Source organism: Rhinopithecus roxellana, chromosome 19 (genome assembly GCF_007565055.1).
Source record: "Rhinopithecus roxellana isolate Shanxi Qingling chromosome 19, ASM756505v1, whole genome shotgun sequence".
In the NCBI taxonomy this organism is placed as follows: Eukaryota; Metazoa; Chordata; class Mammalia; order Primates; family Cercopithecidae; genus Rhinopithecus; species Rhinopithecus roxellana.
Window position 1 is genome coordinate 80,178,476 of NC_044567.1, and position 22,482 is coordinate 80,200,957.

Consider the following 22,482-nt stretch of genomic DNA (forward strand, 5'->3'; position numbering starts at 1 on the left):
CAGGAGATCGAGACCATCCTGGCTAACACGGTGAAACCCCGTCTCTACTAAAAAATACAAAAAAAAAATAGCCGGGCGAGGTGGCGGGCGCCTGTAGTCCCAGCTACTCGGGAGGCTGAGGCAGGAGAATGGTAAACCCGGGAGGCGGAGCTTGCAGTGAGCTGAGATCCGGCCACTGCACTCCAGCCTGGGTGACAGAGCAAGACTCCGTCTCAAAAAAAAAAAAAAAAAAAAAAAAAAAGGAAAATGCAGTGCCAGGCACAGTGGCTCACGCCTGTAATCCCAGCACTTTGGGAGGCTGAGGCGGGCGATCAGTTGAGGTTAGGAGTTCAAGACCAACCTGGCCAACATGGAGAAACGTCATCTCTACTAAAAACACAAAATCAGCTGGGCATGGTGGCGGGCACCTGTGATCCCAGCTACTTGGGGGCTGAGGCAGGAGAATCACTTGAACCTGGGAGGCAGAGGTTACAGTGAGCCAAGATCACGCCACTACACTCCAGCCTGGGTGACAAGAGTGAAAATCCACCTCAAAAAAAGAAAATATAGTGCCAGGTCCCCATCCCGGACCAGGTGTATCAGAATGTCCACAGCTGGGGCTCAGGCCTGCGTGACAGATACGCACAGCAGGGTGAGAACCACTGGGCTTAGCCCATGGCTTAGGAGGGCAGGTATATAGGAGCTTCTTCCCTGAAACTATCTGCTGTCTAGAAGGTGCTGGTCTAAACAGGGTGCTTGGGAGGAAAGTTTCTGCTCTCCTTTGAACTCCACTGAGAGCATCGTTACCCCAAGGCCGGCGGCTTTGCTCCTGAATTGCAAAGGGAGGTGGGTGCCACCTCAGCAAACTTCCAGGGCCTCTGGGCTGAGCATCCCCTCTTCCCTGCTGCCCAACCAGGCCTCTCTCTCGTGGTGGGCCTGGTGCTCTACATCTCCAGCATCAACGACGAGATGCTCAACAGGACCAAGGACGCAGAGACCTTCAACTACAAGTATGGGTGGTCGTTTGCCTTCGCCGCCATCTCCTTCCTTTTAACGGAGGTAAAGCCCATCACCCTAAGTAGGGATAGGCTGGGGCTGGGCATCGCTCCACTGAGCCGGGGAGAGTGGGGAGAGGGGACATTCCACAAGCATTTTGGACCCTGGGCCACCCACCCTACTTCCCTTCCTCATCCCAGAATGTGTCAGTCTTACCTTCCTGGGTCTCCTCCAGCCAGGATGTACCCAGGGCCCTGCTCCTGTCCCCACATTCACTTTCCACCCTATTCAAGCTGTGTCTTGTGCAAACCCCAGCCAGGGGAGATGAGGCAGGCCCCAGCAGCGAGCCGTCCTCTGCTGTCTTCTCCCTGTAGAGTGCCGGGGTGATGTCTGTGTACCTGTTCATGAAGCGGTACACCGCGGAGGACATGTACAGGCCCCACCCTGGCTTCTACCGCCCTCGGCTGAGCAACTGCTCCGATTACTCAGGCCAGTTCCTACACCCAGACGCCTGGGTCAGGGGCCGCAGCCCCTCCGACATCTCCAGCGAGGCCTCCCTTCAGATGAACAGCAACTACCCCGCCTTGCTCAAGTGCCCTGACTATGACCAGATGTCCTCTTCGCCCTGCTGAGCCTCGGCCTCCCCCCTCCCTGGACTGTGGGCGGCCAAACAACCCTTCCTGTTCTCTCCAGGTGACCCCTGAGCCCCAGGCCTGTGGTTGACAGGCCCAGGCCACCCACGCTTAGATGTTGTCACTTGACCCCAGTCCTCTCCCTGCTTCTCCAGAAGGGCTCTAACCGCCCCAGCGTGGGTGTGGGAGTCTGGAGTCTGCGGGCAAGCTGATTGTCTGGGAACATGGGAGAAGCCCCGCCCATGTGAGTGCCAATCACAGCAGTGGCTCCAGGAAGCCAGCAGCTCCCCGCAAGCCCAGGAGAAACTGATATTCCCTCTGTATATTCTTCCTGCACCCCCAACTTCATGGCCCTAGGTCAGGGCCAGCTCTGAGATGCCAAGCTCCTTACACAGATGCAGCTGGACTTGTGCACTTGCCAACTGGCCTGGCCATTCACGTTCAAGATCTGCACCATCCGGCCGAAAGGTGACTCTGATACAGAGGTCTGGCTGGCTTAGACACGTCAAGCTGGCAGTGTTCCTTCTGAACCCTTTCTCCTTTTTTGTCACCCATGTCCCTCCACGTGACACACCTGTCCGTGCTCCTCCCTCCCCGACACAGGCTGTGAACCTTTTCTCCTTGCCTCACACCAGAACTCAGCTGCCCTGGGCCCTGGCCCTAAGGGACTAAGGGTGGCTCTGAGGTCACACTGATGAAGTCACAAAGAGGTGTTAATGGCTGAAGACATCGTAATATGTATGGCCCTTTGATAACATATTTTACAAGAGCCTTTTATGCCTTAACCCAAATAACTGATTCTGACAATGAGAATTTTAGAATTGGGCTGGTCTGAGTTCCTATTACCAGACACTGTTTCTGGTCCTGGGGATACTGTCCCCTTAACAAGGTCAATATTTCTGGACCAAGGCCCTAAGACGGAATCTTGTAGACAGCTAAACCACCTAAGTGGAAGGTAGCCTTTGAAGAGGTTGCCTGGGAGTGGGAGCTGGATTTGATGACACCTGGTGGTCTTGAGTTCAAACAAAGGCAGACTTGGAATAATCCAGCTGCTCTCCGAAGGCTGCCTGTGAACATTTGGGGGTTGCCAATTTAATCCTAATATAGAGGAGTGTCTGCTTCCTGGGTGTAGGACAGATGTAGGCAAATCAGATTTTTTCAGAAGACCAGGCAGTGTGACACCCATTCTTCTGGTGGGAAACTGGACCTAGGGGGGTTTTAATCACCTTCCGAAAGTCCACAGAAGCCACTGCAAGCCATGCACCCCTTAGCTCTCCAAGTGTCGGCTCAGCTTAGACGTTTTTGGTTTTGAGATTTTGAGTAGCAAAACAATGCTGTGTGTCGCTGTTCTGCCTGCTCTCCTCTTGCCCTCTTTAAGACGCCATTAGTTTCTGAGAACAGAAAGCCATGATGGTGATACGTGGACTCCAGCATGTAGTCCAGAAAGCTGCACGTCCAGTGTGTGCAGCCTTGGAGGGGCTGTGTGTTAGGCAGCTGGGCTGCCATAATGAACTACGACAGGCTGGGTGGCTTAAAAACACACATGAATTTTCCTACAGTTCTGGGGACCGGAGTCCAAGATCAAGGTGTCGGCAGGATTGGTTTCTTCTGAGGCCTCTGTCCTTGGCTTGCAGATGGCTACCTTCCTGCTGTGTCCTCATGTGGTCTGTGTGCCCGTGTCCCCGGTGTCCCTCAGTGTGTCCAAATTCCCTCTCCTGATACGGACACCAGTCAGATTGGATTTGGGTTCATCCCCAATTAATTGGTTAATTTTCATGAAATAACCTCTTTAAATGCTCTATCTCTAAACATAGTCATATTCTGAGGTACTGAGGGTCATTCTACAAATGAATTTAGGGAAGACAGAGTTTAGCCCATAACAGGTATTTTGTTGTTGGATTCTTCCATGTGTCTCACAGCATGGTAGAGGAGAAAGATAAGAGAAGCCCGTTCTGGTCCCAATTTAGCCACTCATTCACCACGAATCCTTGAGCAACACCCTTCCACTCTGAGGGGCTTGGCCTAAATGGTTTCCAAGCCCACTCTCCTCCTACCCACCCACAACGCCAATGACTCAGCCTCCTGTGGGAGGCTCCCTGTTGCTTTTGTGACTTTTCAATCCTTACCTATAAACTGATAGCAATTGCGAGGCCCCCTTCCCTCTCCACTGGCACCCTTGCAATGACTGTTGTATTCTTCAGTTACTGTTTACAGAATAATACCGAAACCATGTTCTCCCCACAACAAAGTAAAGGAATCCATTTTTGTGCTTGGAGACAGTTAGATAGCATTTCTAAACTGGACAATCATTTAGGTGAGCTCTACTCCAATTTTTATCAATGTAATTAGCTCCTAATTGCACTTTTCTCTCTCTAGAACACTCTTTCTCTGTCACTGTGCCAGGCTTGTTTTTTGTGCACCTGGAGAAAATAGAATCCACTCCTAAATACAAGCTGATTGTGGACTCAGACATCACTAGGTTCGGTCTTTACTGGCCCTGATGCTGAGCTGCTAAATGAAGGAACCCTTAGCCTGGGAAGATGTGGTTTACACACATCTTAGGAACAGGTTCTGGGCCATTTTTTTCCCCATTGGGGGTGGGTGAATGTGTCAATAATCACACCACCATCACAATTTCCTTTCTGTCTATAAATTCATCTCAGAATCAGGGCCTAGTTGCAGCCTCTCCTCAATCAGGAGATTTTTACCAAGCATTAAACATGTACAAACTCAACTCAGAAATCATAAATTAGGGTCTCTTCTTCAATATACATTCTGATCTTTTGTTTCCTCAAGCACTGTAAAAAATGGGAGGGGACTAATAACACTAATAAACCCAAGTGTTATGAATTATGGAATAAAATGAGTTGGGGTAACAGGGAACAATCTGACATTGCCTCCCCCACACCTGGAACTCACTACCCTTTTTTTTTTTGTGAGACCATGTCTTGCTCCGTCACCCAGGCTGGAGTGCATATAAGAGTTAAAGAAAGAGGAAAGAACCACAAAAAGTGGCTCAACAGTCAAAGACAGGTTTATTTTGGAGAATAAACCTGAGAGGGGCTTCTGGATGATTTAGGTCAGACTAAGAGTATTTATCGGTGAAAGAGCTTGGAATGTTTCTGTGTGGGGGAGAAGTTTATGGCAGGGTTGGAATGTCTCTGGTCAGCAAGAGGTTATCTTGGGGCTGACATCTCTCTGGCTGGAGGGGAAGTTATCTCAGGGCTGGCATGTCTCTGGTCGGGGAGGGGTTCGGAATAGTTCTAGTCAGAGATGTCATTTGTGGTTTATGGTCATGCTGACCTTACCCATTAGGCTGACATCCTTTGGATTTAGGTGGTTTTTGATCAAGGTGAACTTTAAAATGGCAGTGCTTATATAAGATGGTGAAGCTCCTGCTCTGTCAGTGCAGTGGTGCGATCTTAGCTCACTGCAACCTCTGCCTCCTGGGCTCCAGCAATTCTTCTGCCTCAACCTCCCAAGGAGCTGGGATAGCAGGCATGTACCACCATGCCCAGCTAATTTTTGTATTTTTAGTAGAGATGGGGTTTCCCCATATTGGCCAGTTGGTCTTGAACTCCCGACCTCAAGTGATCCGCCTGCCTTGGCCTCCCAAAGTGCTGGGATTACAGGCATGAGCTACTGTGCCCGTCCCCTACCCTCTTTCTTGTCCCATGGGTGAGTCAATGATGTCCTCCCAGCCCCACTAGTGACCTTCAGAAGAATTATGTGTTACCAGAGCTGCATGCAGAGCTGGGGTGGGGGTGTGGGGGAAATCCACAGGTGCCACAGGCTTATCAGTGATGTCCCTAGAGAACTGCATGTGGGGGGCACCCCTCCTTAATGTCTGAGTAACTCTCCCTTCTCCCTAGATACAGGGGGTCTATTAGGGTTCTCTAGAGAAACAGAATCAATAGGATGAATATATAGAAAGAAAGATTTATTTTAAGAACTTAGCTCAAGAAGTTGTGGAGGCTTGGTGAGTACAACCAAAATATGATGGCAGAGGCTGGTGGGCTGGAGACCCAATGAGGACTTGCAGTTTGAGTCTAAACTTACAGTCTCCTGGCAGAAATCCTGGCTGCTCAGGGGTAGTCAGCCTTTGTTCTATTCAGGCTTTCAGTGCAATGGTTGAGGCCCACCGACGTTAGCAAAGGTAATTGCTTTACTCGGTGTCCACTGATTTAAATGTTAGTGTCATCCAAAACACACCTTCACAGGACAGTTAGAAAAATGTTTGGCCAAATATTTGGGCAGCATAGTGGCCCAGCCACAATGACACATAAAACTAACCATTGTAAGTGGAGAAAGGACAGTGGAGGCCAGGGGAGCCACATTCCACCAAGGCCTGAGCAAATTGGTGCCTGGGCTGTTCCTTCACCAGCTGCCTAGATTTTGGGTACAAAGGCCCACTGGCAGCTCTGCAAGTCTTGACTTTCTCCCCACACTCAGTGAACCACTCTCATATGCTCGTGTGACACTTGGAAGTTAACTTGCCTTTGGAACACAGCACTCTGCCTAGGGAGTGGGTGCACAAGTGGATGGATGAGTGGATTCTGCCTAATGCGCCTGTGCCTGGGGCCTGGCTAGCACTGTGAGTGTGGGTTCATCCACGGCAGCAGTGGCTGCTCCATGTGCCATAGAAAAGATGAGGCTCGGTGGTCACCACTACAGGGGGTGGAGGGTGGTACACTGGAGCCACCCAGAGCCCCCACGAGGGCTGCTTTTGCTCTTTGGGTTCCAGGCATGCAGATGAGTGAATAGGAACTGAGCAGGTGCCCCTCTAGCATCCACGTCTCCCAGGACAGGCAATGGGGCCTCATGTCCTTAATACTGGCAGAGCTGAGGTCTCTGGAGTCTGACATCCCTGAACCAGGATCCTGGGCCTCTACTCTGTGACCCTGGACACGTCACAACCTGCTGGGCCTGCCTCCACTTTCTGGTGTGTGAAGCCAGGACTCCCTGTGTGCTCGCTGTGAGGCTAAGATTTTCTGCCTGGGTGGCCCCGTCCTTGAAGGTTTGCATGCATGGGCTCCCTGTCCTGCTGGTTCAGAGGCCTGAGTTCTATCAGGTGCTGCTGAGCTCTGTGTCTTACCAGCAGCCCTCCAGACTTCTGTCTTTTCATTCCTATAATGGTGGGGTATAGGTAAAATCACCTCATCAGGCTCTGTCCCCAGACTCTATCCCCAACTCTAGAGGCCGTAAGTTTTACAAGCAAAATGCAGCCAAGCTCAAGTAGTAGACTCCTCCCAGCCCCTGCCTCCTGATGGAGGCACCCAGATGACAACACCCCAAAGAATGTGGAATTTAGCTAAGAGATAAGATACTCACGGCACTCCAAGGAAGAATAAGATTTACGCATAACAGAGTGCACATGGCAGGCAGTAGCAGTGGGGAGACGGTTGAGAGGGAGGAAGGCAGAATTCTGTTGCCTTTATCCACGAGTTGGTAGCAAGATGGCAACAGTGATTCCAAACATCCTATCAAGACGCAACAGCATCAGAGGGAAGAGAAGGGTGGTCTTTTTCTCTATGTTTTTCTAAGGAACAAAGACAACTTTCCCAGAAGCAACCCCAGCAGACTTCATGTCATGTCTCATTGGCCAAAACCAAGTCACATGCCCATTCCTAAACCACCATCTGGCAAGGGGAACAGAGTGGCCATGTGCTCCAGTTATTTCTTAATATACAAGTAATTGCCCCAAAACTTAGTAGGTTAAGACAGCAACAATCTTTTTTTTTTTTTTTTTTTTTTTTTTTTGAGCTCTGTTGCCCAGGCTGGAGTGCAGTGATGTGATCTCGGCTCACTGCAACCTCCACCTCCCGGGTTCATGCCATTCTCCTGCCTCAGCCTCCCGAGTAGCTGGGACTACAGGTGCCAGCCATCATGCCCAGCTAATTTTTTTTTTTTTTTTTTTTTTGTATTTTTAGTAGAGATGGGGTTTCACTGTGTTAGCCAGGATGGTCTCGATCTCCTCACCTTGTGATCGACCCTCCTTGGCCTCCCAAAGTGCTGGGATTACAGGCATGAGCCACTGTGCCCGGCCCATATCATGATTATTTCTGACAGCTTTAGGGGTTGGCTGGGCTCAGCAAGGCAGTTCTCACTTGGGCTCTCCCAGGCAGTAGGAGCAGACAGTGGCTGTCATTTCAAAGGCTTCCCTGCTCACTGGTCTGGCAACTGGTGTCCACTGGGACTTCAGCTAAGGTTGTCACTAGACCACCTATGCACACAGTCTCTTCTTAAGGCCTGGTCCTCCTCATAGGTTGACAGCTTGGTTTTAAGAGTAAGGGTCCCAAGAGACAGGAAGAAGCTTCATTGCCTTTCTGGAAGCAGCCTTTGAAATTACCTGATGTCATTTCCATCATAATCCCCAGACTACCCAGATTTATAGAGAAGAGAACATAGATCCCACCATCTCAGATGTAAGGAGTGTCAGAGTTCCATTGTGAGGAGTGCATGAGAGATGGGATCTATGGTAGCAACCATCTTTGAGAAACACAGTCTCAAGCACCATGATTGGCTTTGGCCAGTGAGTTATTCTCCCAGCCTGGAGATTCTGAAGTTACTGTGGGGTGGGCCCTGAGGGTCTGTTTCTCTAACAAGCTTCTAGGCGATGTCAAGGCCATGACAGGCTCTAGGCTCTAGGGGTTTAGTTCCAGATCTCGGAATTTTTTTTAAAGCTCTCCAGATGGTTCTAATGTGAAACCAGGGTTGAGAACCACTGGCTTAGATCTACTGGCATTTATCACTGTAGCTGGGGATAAGGCCACCTTCTCCTGAGTCTGGCTGGGGAGTAGTAGCATCCCAAACAAAATGCAGAAAAAGAAGGGAGAATGGTGGTGGGTGGACCCCTGAGGGGGTGGAAGGCCCAGGGACCCCCCCCCCTTGCTCTGTCTCAGCCTGCACAGGCCCCACCTCCTTCGACAAGGCTGTGCCTGGGGCAAATGCCAACTTCATGGGCTCATGCCCAGCCTCTCTGTTCCTGAGCCCTTTCCTCAAGGAGCTGGTATTCACTGGTATGCAGCTAGAGCCTGCCCCTGGAAAGAGGATAGTAGAGGTCAGCATTCTGGAGCCAACGTGCCCTCCAGCCCACTGTCAGGGCCAAGGATGAACTTCGGGCTGTAAGCAGGGATGATAAATCCTCAGAAATGATCTCTTGGTCTCGGGCTCTGACTATCAAGTTCAGGTCAATCTTCATCACTGGTCTTTGAATAATTCATTTTGTGCTCAGCAGTTGTAAAAAAGAACAAGGCTCAAAGGCTTTAGAGGTTTCTGATTAGGCAATAAAGGAACCACGTATCACGATGTTCCCAGCTGACTAACTTGGGTCAATTTTTACTTTAAATCCACCCACACTCATACACCTCCCACCCTATTTCAGATACAACAATGTGTGTGAAAACACCATGTAAACTGTAAAGTCCTCCTTGGATTAAATTATTTTCTTTAACAAAATGGTGAAGAGACTAAATTAAATTAACCGCATAAGGTGAGTAGCAGCTATTCAATCTGTAGCAATTCTCAGTGTCCTAAATTATCAATTCTGGAGAGCATCCTACAAGGTCAGTTCACAGGCTTGGGATTCACCCAAGAATGGATTCACCATCTTCAACCCAGACACAGTCTCTTGCGAATGTTGATTTAGATACTACGACCTCAGCTTCAAACCCAGCAGTTCATCACCAACGTCATCACCACCAACATGCATCTAAAGTCTTTATGAGAATCCTTGGCACATAATAGGTATTTTGCAAGCATTATCTCATGTAACCCTTTCCATCCTGTACATAGAATACTGAGACCTAAAAAAGTTTAGGGACTTGCTCATGACCACACAGCTGGTAATATTTGCACTGCTCTGCTCTACAAGTCCTGTTTCAAATGCACCCCCAAGAGCCTGGCACCTACAGTCCTAAATGTTCAGCATGGTAAATGTATCCTCTTCTATAATCAGAGAAATCCAGGTTCCCATCCAAAGATAAATGGGGGAAGGAAAGCTCTAAATGCAAACAACAGTGATGTATCATTTCCTGAAAGCCTCTACACATTAATCCTGATTTCTTCTCTCCCATCTCTACTCATGATGCCAACCAATGGCATCATGAGTAATGGAAATGGCTCCAGAAAAACTCTGGATTTTCCTAACTGTGGTCAGCCAGTGGTGGAACCTCACCACACTCTTGTTCTGGAGAAACTGGAGCAAATGGAGAAAGACTTATGACACATGTTTGGCCATGGCACTGTTTGGAGTGTGTGGTTAGGGGTCATCTGGTGCATCCTACCAATGTAACCCTAAGGAAAGTGCTGGAGGAACTGGGCTCAGATCCTAGAGATGAGCTCATGTCAGACTCTGGCCTCCAGAATCCATTTTCCTGGCTGACTCCCCGGGCACCATGGAGCAAATGGCCAGTGGGTGTGCCATGGGAGGTGAGACGCCCCCCAGCATTCAGAAGCCCATCAGCTGGAGGAGGAAGAGGTGTTTTCATTTGTTCATGATGTTTCCTGAAGCACCGGAAGTGTGAGCTCCTGGGTTGATGGCTGTGTGAGGTGCAAAGAAAAAAAAAAAGTGTAGTGAGAATGAATTTTACTTAGATGCAAGAAGTGTCACCTTGTTGTGCTAAATCAAATTAAATCTGTCTGAGCCCCTGTTCACCTGAGTGGTGAGAAATTCAGTGTTCCCCAGGGTTGCATGGGAATCCAATGGGGGAGGGGATGGCAGTGGCTGCCAGGCTAGAAATCCAAAGCCCAGTGGTGTAGGTGCCAGGGTTCTTGACACCTGGTGTCCTGTGTCCTCGCAAACACCATCCTGCCACCCCCTCAGACCCTGCCAAGGACTCTGGTCTCTGCTGCTCTAGGAACCCATCAATTGTACCTCCTCACTCATTTCCTTCCAGGTGTGGGAACTGTCCCCACGGGTTGACTGCTCTACCCCAACCTCCTTCAAGGACTCCTTCCAATCTGCCACCCCCTTGGGAGGGTCCTGCACATCCTTCCTCAGTGGGTCCTTAGAAACTCAATGGTGGGCTTTTTTGCCTGGATTAGGGGAAGAAAAAGAGATGGGGAAAATGAAGGACTCATAATAATTTACCCTGTGATCCTATTACTAACAAATTAGTACTAATATATTATTTTGGTTATTGCTACTATTTCTTTAGCACCTATTACATAACAGCTTCTGTCCTGGGCTGTTATCCAGTGCGATTTCATTTTCTTTATTTGCTTTGAATCCTAGTGCAGAATCTGAGTTAGTTACTCTCTCCAGTTCATGATGTACAGCCATTATTCGTTCACACAAGGCCTGGCTCTTGATTTTTTATTCATTCATCCTTTTTTTTCCTTCCCCCTCTACCCCATGAGCAACCATTCAGATGTGGTTAATATATATATTTTTTGTTTCTATGTGCTCCTTAAATGCATATTGTCTTCTGGCATGTGTATTTTAATTTAAATAAAGGGTACTGCATTATATATGCATCTCTCTTTATTTTTCATCCAGCACTGCTTTTACAACATTCTGCTTTCCTCCATGAACATATCGTTCATTGCTTCTAACTGCTGCCAAGTATTCCACAGCCTTTACTTTTTACCTAACCCCCCATGAAAATCCCAGTAATTAACACCAGGAAAGTGGGATTTGGAGGCCAGAGTCTGACATGACTCATGTTTAGGATCTGACACCAATTCCCCCAGCACTTCTCTTAGGTGACGTTGCTTCCAACTGCCCCACAACACACGCATCGAACAGCACTGCTGAAAATACAGCTGTCTGTCTCCCCTTACAGACCTGGCAACCATTTTTTATGGCTATACCGAGGGGTGGATGTAATGCATCACAGGCTATGTGTACACTTAATTTAATCAACACGTTCTCATTGTTCTCCAACACAGATGCTCTAGTTCATACTCCCAGTGTCCCCCATCCCCACTAAAACAGCCTAGCATTCCTCAATCTCAACACTACTGACATTTTGAGCCAGAACATTCTTTGTTGTGGGTGCTGATCCTTGCATTGCAGGAAGTTCAGCAGCATCTCTAGCCCCTACACACAGGATGCCAGTAGCATCCGTATCCTCTGCTTATAGCAACCAAAATCTCCAGATGTCCCCTGAGCAGAAAACTGTCTCCAGCTGTGAGCTACTTAGGCTTCCCTAGCTTTCTCCTTTTTGTCAGTCTAGTGGGTTCCACCCTCTACATTCCCAGCAATCCTACAGCCAAACTACCCTCAAAATACCTGATCACAGAAGTGAGGCAGAGTCAGGCCTGGTTAGTACCCGGCCAGGAGAAGATGGTACGCTGAACTCCCTGATACCCATCACTCAGCTTCCACGAGGACCAACTCATGTCTGACCCCAGATTCTTTAGAGGCAAATCCCAAACATTGGATCACTTCTTCTACAATGATTTCCTGCCGTATCAGCAAAAAATCAGGATTCTTTTAAAATCACAGTGTCAATAATACACTTAAAACATTAATAATTCCTTGATGTCAAATGTCTAGTTCAATGTTCAGATTTTCCCATTTTTTAATTTTTGAGATGGAGTCTCACTCTGTCGCCCAGGCTGGAGTGCAGTGGCACGATCTTGGCTCACTGAAACCTCCACCTCCCAGGTTCAAGCCATTCTTCTGCCTCAGCCTCCCAAGTAGCTGGGACTACAGGCACCTGCCACCATACCCGGCTAATTTTTGTAGAGACTAGGTTTGACCATACTGGCCAGGCTGGTCTTAAACTCCTGACTTCGTGTCCCACCCGCCTCGGCCTCCCAAAGTGATGGGATTATGGGTGTGAACCACTGCGCCCAGCCAATTTTCCTTATTATCTAAAACATGCATATGTGTCTGTGCTTTACGGTTTATCAAAACCCATATAATATCCTGGCCTTGCAATTGTTTTCAGGTCTCTTACATTTCATCCATGAGTTTCTCCTCCTTACCGATTATCAGTTGGCCCATATAGTATCACATAGCCCAGAATGTTCTGACTGTATCACCCTGGGGTTGGTGGATGTTTCTTTCCATTGCATTTCCTGTGATTTGGTAGACGGATCTCGAAGCTTGATTGGATGCAGGTCTGACCTGTTGACAATGAAACTCCTTCAGGAAGCATGTGACACCTGGCCATCTGGCTGTATTTTTTTTTCTTTTTTGAGACAGAATCTTGGTCTGTCACCCAGGCTGGAGTGCAGCGGCGCCCTCTCAGCTCACTGCAACCTCCGCCTCCAGGGTTCAAGCGATTCTCCTGCCTCAGCCTCCTAAGTAGCTGGGATTACAGATGCCCACCACAACACCCAGCTAATTTTTGTATTTTTAGTAGAGACAGGGTTTCACCATGTTGGACAGGCTGGTCTCAAACTCCTGACCTCAAATGATCCTCCTGCCTCAGCCTCCCAATGTGCTGAGATTATAGGTGTGAGCCACCACACTCCGCCATGACTGTCTTTCTTCCAGGAAGTTAGCAGTCATTGATAGTCACGGCCCAGGTTCATTACTCTTAGTGGTTGCACAGAGGTGATGTTCTGACACCCTTCTTTCTTCATTATGAGCTGGAGTACTGCTGTTCAGAGAAACCTCCCTTCAACTGCTCTTGAGTTTCTGTGCCTCGGTCCTCATTCCACTCTGTGGCTGCACACAACTGCCCTACAGATGCACCCAGGCCCCAGTGCATGGACAAGGGGGTGGTTTCCAGCAACAACATCTACCTGTAGCATTCTGCCTGCGCCCCCACCCCCAGAAGCCACTCTCATCTTCATTTTTCACAAATCTGAATCGTGACTATTTGTGTCCTTTTATCCTTTCTGGCTCCTGTGTTTTTCTTCTGCTTCAAGGCCATGAAACCACCACATCGAGATGTCCCCCCTAAGAAGTCTGCCCTGATTCAATGTCTCAAGAATGGCCACTTCTTTGCTAGGTTTTGGAGAGGCCCAGGGCAAGGCTGGAGGTCATTCCCAGGGAGGCTGGGAGGGTTTCAGGTTTGCCCTGGAACAGAGTGATGTTGCTGGGAGCTAACACCCCCACTTCTGCTCCTATGTGGAAAGGGGCCTTTCCTGGAAGCCCCCGCCAGCTGTGAGTCACCAGCTCCTGAGCCCCAAACCCCACAGAAGAAATGCAAATGGATTCTGGTGAATAGAGAACTCAAGCCACCTCTGTGTGGGAGAGGATGTTATAATATCAGGCTGTCGGCAAATTAACGTTATTAAACAAATGCACAAAAATAGCAGCCATAATTACTCCCATACAGTAGCTCAATCTGGAACTTTCAGGGTGTTATTGTTCGCCGCCGCCCCCCCCCCCCCCCCCGAAAACAGGGCTGTTTCTGCTCCTGTGGTCCTTCCTCCTCCCTTCTCTCCAAGATGCTGCAGAGCAAACAGGCCTTGAGCAAGCTCCCAGAACCTCTTTGTTTCCTTGGGAAATGATAAAATCATGGGAGCTAAGATTTGTTCAACACCTAAGCGCCAGGCCCTTTACATATGGAACTCGATTTACAACCTATTGAAGGGAATGCTGTTGTTCCCATTAGACAGATTAGCAAGCTGAGTCCAAGAGAGGCCACGTAACTTGCCTTGCGGTCACTGGGCTTGAGGATATGAATGCCTGGGCTTGAGCAACCTGTGACCTTTGCCTTGCTGCTCCAAATGTTCCTCTCTCCAGTATCTTCCTCTGTCTCTCTAGAGACGCTTCACCTCAAAGTACCTGCCCATGGCACCATGGCTTTTGAAAGCCACTGTGTTCCGTGGAGCTCCGTATCTCCCTGCTCGGGGTGGCCAGTGCCCAGGGCCACATTTGGGCCAGGGTCCCTTGCAGGAGAGCAGAACAGTGGGGATCGAGGAGGGGTGAGGTGCCAGCAGAGGCCAGCTTCCTGGCAAGTTGGCGTGAGGACACAAGGTCATGGGGGAGGTGAGAAACCTGGGAAGGGGGAGCCCCAAGCACAGATCTGAACATCTCTCCAGCCAGGCTGCGCACATGATTGCAGGAGCCTGTGTCCTGCAGCAAATGGGGCCAGTCCTGGTAGCAGCCCGCTTCTCGCTCTGACAGGCGGATCAGTCCCCCTCTCTGAACCTCCATCTCCGCATGATGCCTGCCTCTGTGTCAGGCTATAAACGTCACACGTTATGCAAAGGATGCATGTGACAGGTGCCCATTAGGGATATCACTGGGGATACAGCCATAAAGGGCCTTCCCAGGAGCCACACTCTGGGCTGAAGCTGGGTGTGGAGACAGCAGTCAAGCCCAGGTCTTGCCCCTTTGTCCTCAAGAAGCTGTCCAGCGAGCAGAGAAGCCATGATGCTGCCCCGATGACTCCCGTGATCACCATGAGGTCGACGCCGTGAGCCCACCCGGATGTCCCTGCAGTCAAGGCTGTGGCACTCTGGGCTGCTGGGAGGCCTGTCCTCAGGTGACCCTCAGCCATCAGCCCTTACCCTGGGAGCTGCCTCAGCTGCAGAGCACCACCTCACCCTTGGTCATCCCCTGCCCTGGGCAGCCCACATCTAGGGACCAGTGGGCTGGGAATAAAGGCCTGGTGATCTCAGGTGACTCAGGATAACTCTGAAGGGCTGGTCTGCCTCCAGCGCACCCTAGGAGTGGGGCCTGCTCTGCAGCTGGGCTCCTCCCCCTGCCCATCGCCCCTCCCACCCTTCCTTTCCCAAGTGCCTGGCTCCAGGACATCCCCAATCCCCTGCCAGCTCTTTCTCTGTGCCTGCTTTCTGAGGTATCCAACCTGCAACATATTATCACTATAATTATGTAAGTGCTGATGATGTCGCCCAGGATTGCTTGCAGGTAAGCCTAAGTTGAGAGAAATTGCAGGCAGCTGCAGCAACATGCCATATTGAACATCTTTAGTTTTTGCCTGCCCGAGGGCCCCTCTCCCCTTCTTCTGGCCAGGGAGTGAGGAAAGGACTCAGGCTGGGTTATAGTTCCTCATCCCGGCTCTGCTGGTGAGGGGTAAGCCTGGGCAGCTCCTGCAGTGCCAGGCACCAGGTCAGGCCTTTTACGAACATGACTGCATCTAAGCACATCAGTCATGGGTCCCCATCTCTCAGGATTAAAGAGGTCACTTGTCCAAGATTACATAGCTAATGAGTGGTGGGATTGGGATCCAGTGGTTTTCACATGGGGCTCCGAGGGGCTCTGGGACCTTCATGGGGTCCCTGGAGAGAAGAGGGTGAGGAGGAGGTGAAGAGGAGGCTGAGAAGAGGAGGCTGAGTAGGTGGTGCTCCCCAGCCTTCAACGGCGGCAACTCAACCTGCACGGATTTCACATGCCAGGCGGATGCCTCCCTATACCGGCATCTCAGGCAGCCTGTGCTTGATTTCCCCAATGTCATGTTGACTTTTCCACACAGAAGTGGTTCTGGAATCAGACAGCTCCAAGCAGCTGACCTTTCCCGCATGCAATTCTGTCTGCCTCAAGTCACTTCAATCTACTGATTTTGCTCTGCCCTTAGGAACCACACCAAGTAGACCTTGCTTTTCAGGTTAGCACCTGAGGGTAGTTACCTGACTTCACTGAGTGGCCAAACATGTCCCCTCCCTCTTTTCCCTCCTGTGGGTGCTGTGCTTCCCGGATGTTTCATCATCCTGGTTACTGTCCTCTATAGAACCTCCAGATTGCAATGTCTCTAAAATATAATTTCCAGAACTGATTCAAAACTCCAGCACCAAATGCCAGGGACTCTCATGTTTCTTGATGTGGGCATCACGTATTTGCTCATTTTCTTTATTAAGAAAATGACCTAAACCTGTAATCTCCAACGCACAGGTGCTGTGCAGGTCAGCAGTGCCTAAGCTCTCTTCACCAGCCTGTGCATGGAAAATTGGTTTGCAGAGCCAAAAGTCAATACTTTACATTTACCCCTTTACCAAATTATACATTTGACCATGGAACACAACACGTGCACCCTCGAAGAGTCATTTTTTCTCCCAAATGCATATGCTTACCCAATTTTATCAGGGAAAAAAGCTAACAATTCTGTCCTCTTATGGCCAATTTATTATCTTCCTCTTCTTTAACCTATTTTCCTGGAACAGAATGGGACAAGCGGATTCCCTACATGGTTTGGACATCGTGTAGCACACATTTCATTTAGGATAGCTCCCATCTGCTGCTGGAAATGGAGAAGAACCTGTAATAAGGTGGCCGGTGAGGGTAGTTTCAGGAGCCTGGCTCCTCAGCCCTAGCCATCCACTCACTATGCTTGGCAACTGTGGCTGCCCTGTAAGGCAGGAGAAACTTATCTACAAAGAACCTCCAAAAGGACTAGGAATCAGCCTCCGGTGCTTCCTATTTAATTTTGAAACAATCTTATAGAAACAAACTTACAGAAAAGTTGCAAGGCCAGAACAAAGAACTCTTTTATAAAGGAGGGCTCCCAGGCTTTTACGGTAAATGGCACCCTCGGGCCTCAGAAACTTTTTCCCAGCACCCCTAGGCCAAAAGCACCTAACAGTTCTATTTATCAAATACAAACAGCCTCCGACTTGCGATGGTTCACTTATGATTTCTCTGCTTTACGGTGGTGTCTGCAAAAGTGATACACATTCAGTCAAACCCATACTTGGAATTTTGATCTTTTCCCCGCCAGGGATGCACAGTACAATACTCCCACATGAGATATTCAGCACTTAATCCTAACACAGGCTTTTTATTAGATGATGGTGCCCATCTGTAGGCTAATGTAAGTGCTCTGAGCATGTTTGAAGTAGGCTAAACAATGATGCTCATCAAATTAGGTGTATTAAATGCATTTTCAGCAGGGCGTGGTGGCTCACGTCTGTAATCCCAGCACATTGGGAGGCTGTGGCAGGAGGATCACTTGAGCTCAGGTGTTCAAGACCAGCCTGGGCAACATAGTGAGACCCTGTCTCTAATTAAGAATTGATTAAAAGGATAAATAGTAAAAATGCATTTTTGACATATGATATTTTCAACTTACAACAGGTTTATTGGGACATAATCCCATAGTAAGACAAGGAGCATCTGTAGTTAGTTTTCTGTGCCTTGGTCCTCATTCTACCCTGGAACTGCACACGGTCTGCTGTGTGGAAGCACCCAGGCCCCAGTGGAGGGTCATGGGGATCGTTTCCGGCAAAAACATCCACATGTAGCATCTACCCGCCCTCCTCCAGAAGCCACTCTTTTATCTTCATTTTAGACACAACTCTGGAAGTCGTGAATATTCATGTTATTATGCTTCTGGCCCCTGTGCGTTGCCCCTGCTCCAAGGCCACGAAACAACCACATCACACATTCCCCGCTATGCAGTCGGCCCTGATTAAATGGCTTGAGAATGACCACTTCCTTGTCAGGTTTTGGAGACGCCATTCTCAGGGAGGCTTAATAGTGGTCGTCTGGTAGATGTTGCTATGCTTCCGTCAAACATTTAAAGGATCCTGGCCAGGTGCAGTGGCTCATGCCTGTAATCCCAGCACTTTGAGAGGCTGAGGTGGGCGGATCATGAGGTCAGGAGATCGAGACCATCCTGGCCAGCATGGTGAAACCCCGTCTCTACTAAATATAAAAAAATTAGCCGGGCATGGTGGTGTGTGTCTGTAATCCCAGCTACTCTGGAGGCTGAAGCAGGAGAATCACTTAAACCCAGGAGGCAGAGGTTGCAGTGAGCTGAGATCACACCACTGCACTCCAGCCTGGGCGACAGAGCAAGACTCCGTCTCAAAATAAAATAAAATAAAATAAAATAATAAAATAAAGTATCCTATGGCACTCCTGAAAGTTTACTGCAGTGCCCTGGGGCACCTCAGAACATGACTTGAGAACCGTGGTTCTGGACTAGTAAGTTGCCAGCTTGGTGCCCCGTCATCCTTAAATTCTTTAGTGTGTGCTTCCTGCAAAGGAGGACATTATCCTACATGCGTAACACACTCATCCCTATCAGAATTCACAACAATGCATCACTACCATTCAAGTGCCACAATGGAGGTCAGTACTGAGACTCACAGCAGACCAAAGGAGGGAGTGACCAGCAGGACTGATGGGTCTCTTTGCAAAGGGAAAAGAGGAATGGGAGTTTTCCAGGTGGGAGGGGACACTATGCCATGCCACACAGGTTTAGGGAAACTTGGCATGTTTGGGAATGCAAAGTTCACTAAGGCTGGAGTTTAAAGACCAGAGACATATGTTGGGGCCAGAGACAAAAGACCCTTGAACTCCAGATGAAGGATTGTGAACCTCATCCAAAAGGCAATAGGGAGCCAAAAGACATTTCAGGCAGAGGTCAGGCAAGCCAGCTTCATTTCTGAGGACAGTGTGCTGGGTGGCAGTACAGATGGTGGAAGGAGTAGGGAGAGAGGCTGGGCTGGGACAGGAGACGGGGCTGCTCAGGAGCCCAGGTGGGGCCAGGTGGCTCGAGGGCAGCCCCCCAAGGCCAGGGCCTGCTAATTCTCAACCCATACGAGACTATGAAGATGGAGACCAGCCCTCTGCTTCGTCTGCATCAACCCTGCACCTCATTGTGTATTGTAATGTAGCATAGTGTAGTGAATCTCAAAGCCAGCCCGTCCAAACACAGGTATGAGAAACTGACTAAAGCCACGTGGAGAAGTTCAGCTCTCAGGACACAGCACAACATCTCAGTTAATTCTGGAAGCACTGGAGTCAGAGGACTGGACTTGTTTTAAGGCTGTGCCATGTGCTAGCTCTGGGGTCCCAGCTACTCACCTCACCTCTCTCTTCCTCACTTAACAAAAGGATAATAAGAATCAACTTTATGAGCTGCATGAGGATTCAAGGAAGACAGCCTTATGAGGTTCTTAGCCAGTGCCCGGCACAGAGTAAGAGTAAAGTAAATGTCAGCTAATACCTTCACACTTCTTGAAAGGTCTGTATCTCAACAGAGGAGTTTCTTTCATCACAGACGAAGCCAAAGGACCAACAGTTTGTACAATCGGCAAATTCTTAAGAAGCAAGATGTTGGGGCTGGGGCCTGGGAACTTGAGATGGAGATGAGGTTGGAGCAGGGTGGGTGTATTAGCCTGTTTTCATACTGCTATAAAGAACTGCCCGAGGCCAGGCGCGGTGGCTCACGCCTGTAATCCCAGCACTTTGGGAGGCCAAGGCAGGCGAATCACAAGGTCAAGAGATCAAGACTATCCTGGCTAACATGGTGAAACCCCGTCTTTACTAAAAATACAAAAAATTAGCCAGGTGTGGTGGTGGGTGCCTGTAGTCCCAGCTACTCGGGAGGCTGAGGCAGGAGAATGGCGTCAACCCGGGAGGCAAAGCTTGCAGTGAGCTGAGATCCGGCCACTGCACTCCAGCCTGGGCAACAGAGCAAAACTCCATCAAAAAAAACAAAAACAAAAACAAAACAAAACAAAACAAAAAAAACAGAACTGCCCGAGACTGGGTAATTTATAAAGGAAAGAGGTTTCATTAACTCACGGTTCAGCATGGCTGGGGAGGCCTCAGGAAACTTACAGTCATGGCAGAAAGTGAAGGGGAAGCAAGACACCTTCTTCAGGAGGCGGCAGGAAGGCGAAGTGCTGAGTGAAGGGGGAAGAGCCCCTTATAAAACTATCAGATCTCGTGAGAACTCACTCACTATCACCAGAACAGCATGAGGGAAACCGCCCCCGTGATTCAATTACCTCCACCTTGTCTCTCCCTTGACAGGTGAGGATTATGGGGATTACAATTCAAGATGAGATTTAGGTGGGGACACAAAACCTAACCATGTCAGGGCTTTCAGGCTGCAGAATGGAAAGCTGGAAAGGAAATCCAGAATGCAGCAGGATGTTTTGACTCCAAGAACTGGGCAAGAGCAGAGACTAAGCAGAGGACATGGCGTGGATGGATGGATGGTGGAGGGGAGTTGGGAGAGGTTCTGGAGCTGGCAGGCATGGGGCAGAGGGCAGGGATGGCATGAAGCAGCATCAGCTGCCTCTACCCACTCAGAACACAGAAACTCCGCCCGCCAATTCCTGGTGTCCTCAAAAGGCAGAGGGAGTCAATGGCAGCATTCATGGCCAGGCTCAGAGAGCACACCCTAGGGAGTCTGGGGAGAGGGGAATCATCCCCGGGACAATCTTGGCCCAGCTCCTGGGGGCAGCAGGGAGGGCAGTGGGGAGGGATGCCGGTCAGCCAGCATGGACCCACACATAGAAGCTTGACAGAAAGAGAGGCTGTACCTACACCACTTCTTGGTTCCAGTCATTGGCACATGCTTTATGAGAGAAGGGGATTTCCTCTGGGAGAGGAGCCTGCAATGGACTGAATGTGAATGTCCCTGCAATATTCCTGTGTTGAAATCCTAATCCCTGATGTGGTGGTGTCAGGAGATGGAGTCTTTCAGAGGCCATTAGGTCACGAATGGGGTTACTGCCCTTATTAAAGTGACCCCACAGAGATTCCTCGCCCTCTTTCCATCATGTGGGAATACAAAGAGAAGCCAGCCATCATAACCCGAAAGAAGGCCCTTAGCAGCGCCGGACCATGCAGACACCCTGATCTCAGACTTCCAGCCTCCAGAACTGCAAGAAACAATGTCTGTTGTTTAGAAACCAACACTACGGCACTGTGTTACAGCCGCCCCAGTGGACTAACACAAGCCCCAAAGATGATTAAAATTAACCAAAGATAATTAAAATTAAATAGATTTTTTTTAAAAGAAGAAACACCGAAAACCCACTGCAGTTCAAACACACTTAACTGGACAGAAAATTTGTAGGGAAAAAAAGCCGCAAAACACACACACACACCCCAAATGCCAAGCTTCCGAATGCAGAGCAGGTGTGTCCCACCGGGAGAACCTTGCCATCAGAAGACTCTGGCTGATAATTAAGCTACAAACTTGTAAAGAGGCACGGCTGTGGCCAGAGAACATTGTAGATCATTATGAAATTTCACCATCTCTAGCTAAGGAGAAGAAAAATATGGAGAATCTAGCAATCACCTCCAAAAGCTTTTGCTTAGTGCCAGTACAATCTAAGAACAAGGAAGGGGTCAGAGAGGGGCCATGACAGAAGGAGAGGCCAGGAGGGGGCAGGCCCCTGGCACAGGGTTTGAGCCCTTGTGTCTGGGGCTGTGGGAGAGGACTCGCTGATAGCAAAAGTTGCTGCTGGCAGAGTTCCCATTTTTTCAGCTCTTGCCCCCAGATCTGGGAATGTGCCGCTCACTTCCTGTAGTCTTTCTGCCTTTGAGAATGAATTTCTAAACAGTAAAGATCCAGCTCTCTGAATTCACCAGCCATGACTTTAAAACAAGTTTCCCAACTTCAGAGAGGCACATCTGTCATTGACTTGGGGGGCCATTTAGGGAATCAAGTGTCCCTCACTAGGGCCCAGCTGGTTGGCATGGAAACCCTCAGTGCACAGATGCAGGCTCTGGCAGGTTCTGGTATATTCTGGGGCAGAGCAAACTCCCCCGCTGTTCTGATGCAGCCCGTCTTGGCGCCCTGGAGCCTGTCCATGGCTAAAAGCCAAACTACGTCAACGTTGAGATATTTTCCACCAGCACGTTATCAGTCAACAAATAATGGGAACGCTAGACATTGAGTAAATAAATACGAATTTGAACAGGGGACCTAAGGGGGCTTCTGACCGGTGGGGTCTGTGGTCAGCGAAGGCTTCCCTGAGGAAATGATGCTTGAGCCCAGTCCTGGATGAAGGAGTGAGGGCTCCCCAAGGAAAGGTCTTGGACAGAGGATTTCATGGGACTGTCACGGGAACAGCTTTGAGGTGGGCTTGAGAAACTTAGAGGAGCCCAGGATAGCAAGCAGGAGAGTGGAAGAACATAAGGGGTGGAGGCTATGGTTGGGGTGAAAATGCAGGCAATAATTGTTGTGCACGTCACCTGGTATTTTTTAAAGGGGGTGAGGGTGATGAGCACCATTTTTCATAAAAACAGTCAACTGCTGCT

The 22,482-nt window shown here is 49.4% G+C and overlaps 1 protein-coding gene across 1 annotated transcript in view; it reads left to right on the forward strand.

The window, feature by feature from the left end:
* Positions 1 to 1,853, forward strand: part of CACNG5 (calcium voltage-gated channel auxiliary subunit gamma 5) — a 52,425-nt gene extending 50,572 nt beyond the window's left edge. The window contains exons 5-6 of the mRNA XM_010379984.2: positions 896 to 1,038; positions 1,350 to 1,853. Of these exons, the coding sequence (XP_010378286.1) occupies positions 896 to 1,038; positions 1,350 to 1,607 (401 nt within the window). The 3' untranslated portion in view covers positions 1,608 to 1,853. The remainder of the gene's footprint in view (positions 1 to 895; positions 1,039 to 1,349) is intronic.
* The last annotated feature ends 20,629 nt before the right edge of the window (positions 1,854 to 22,482 follow it).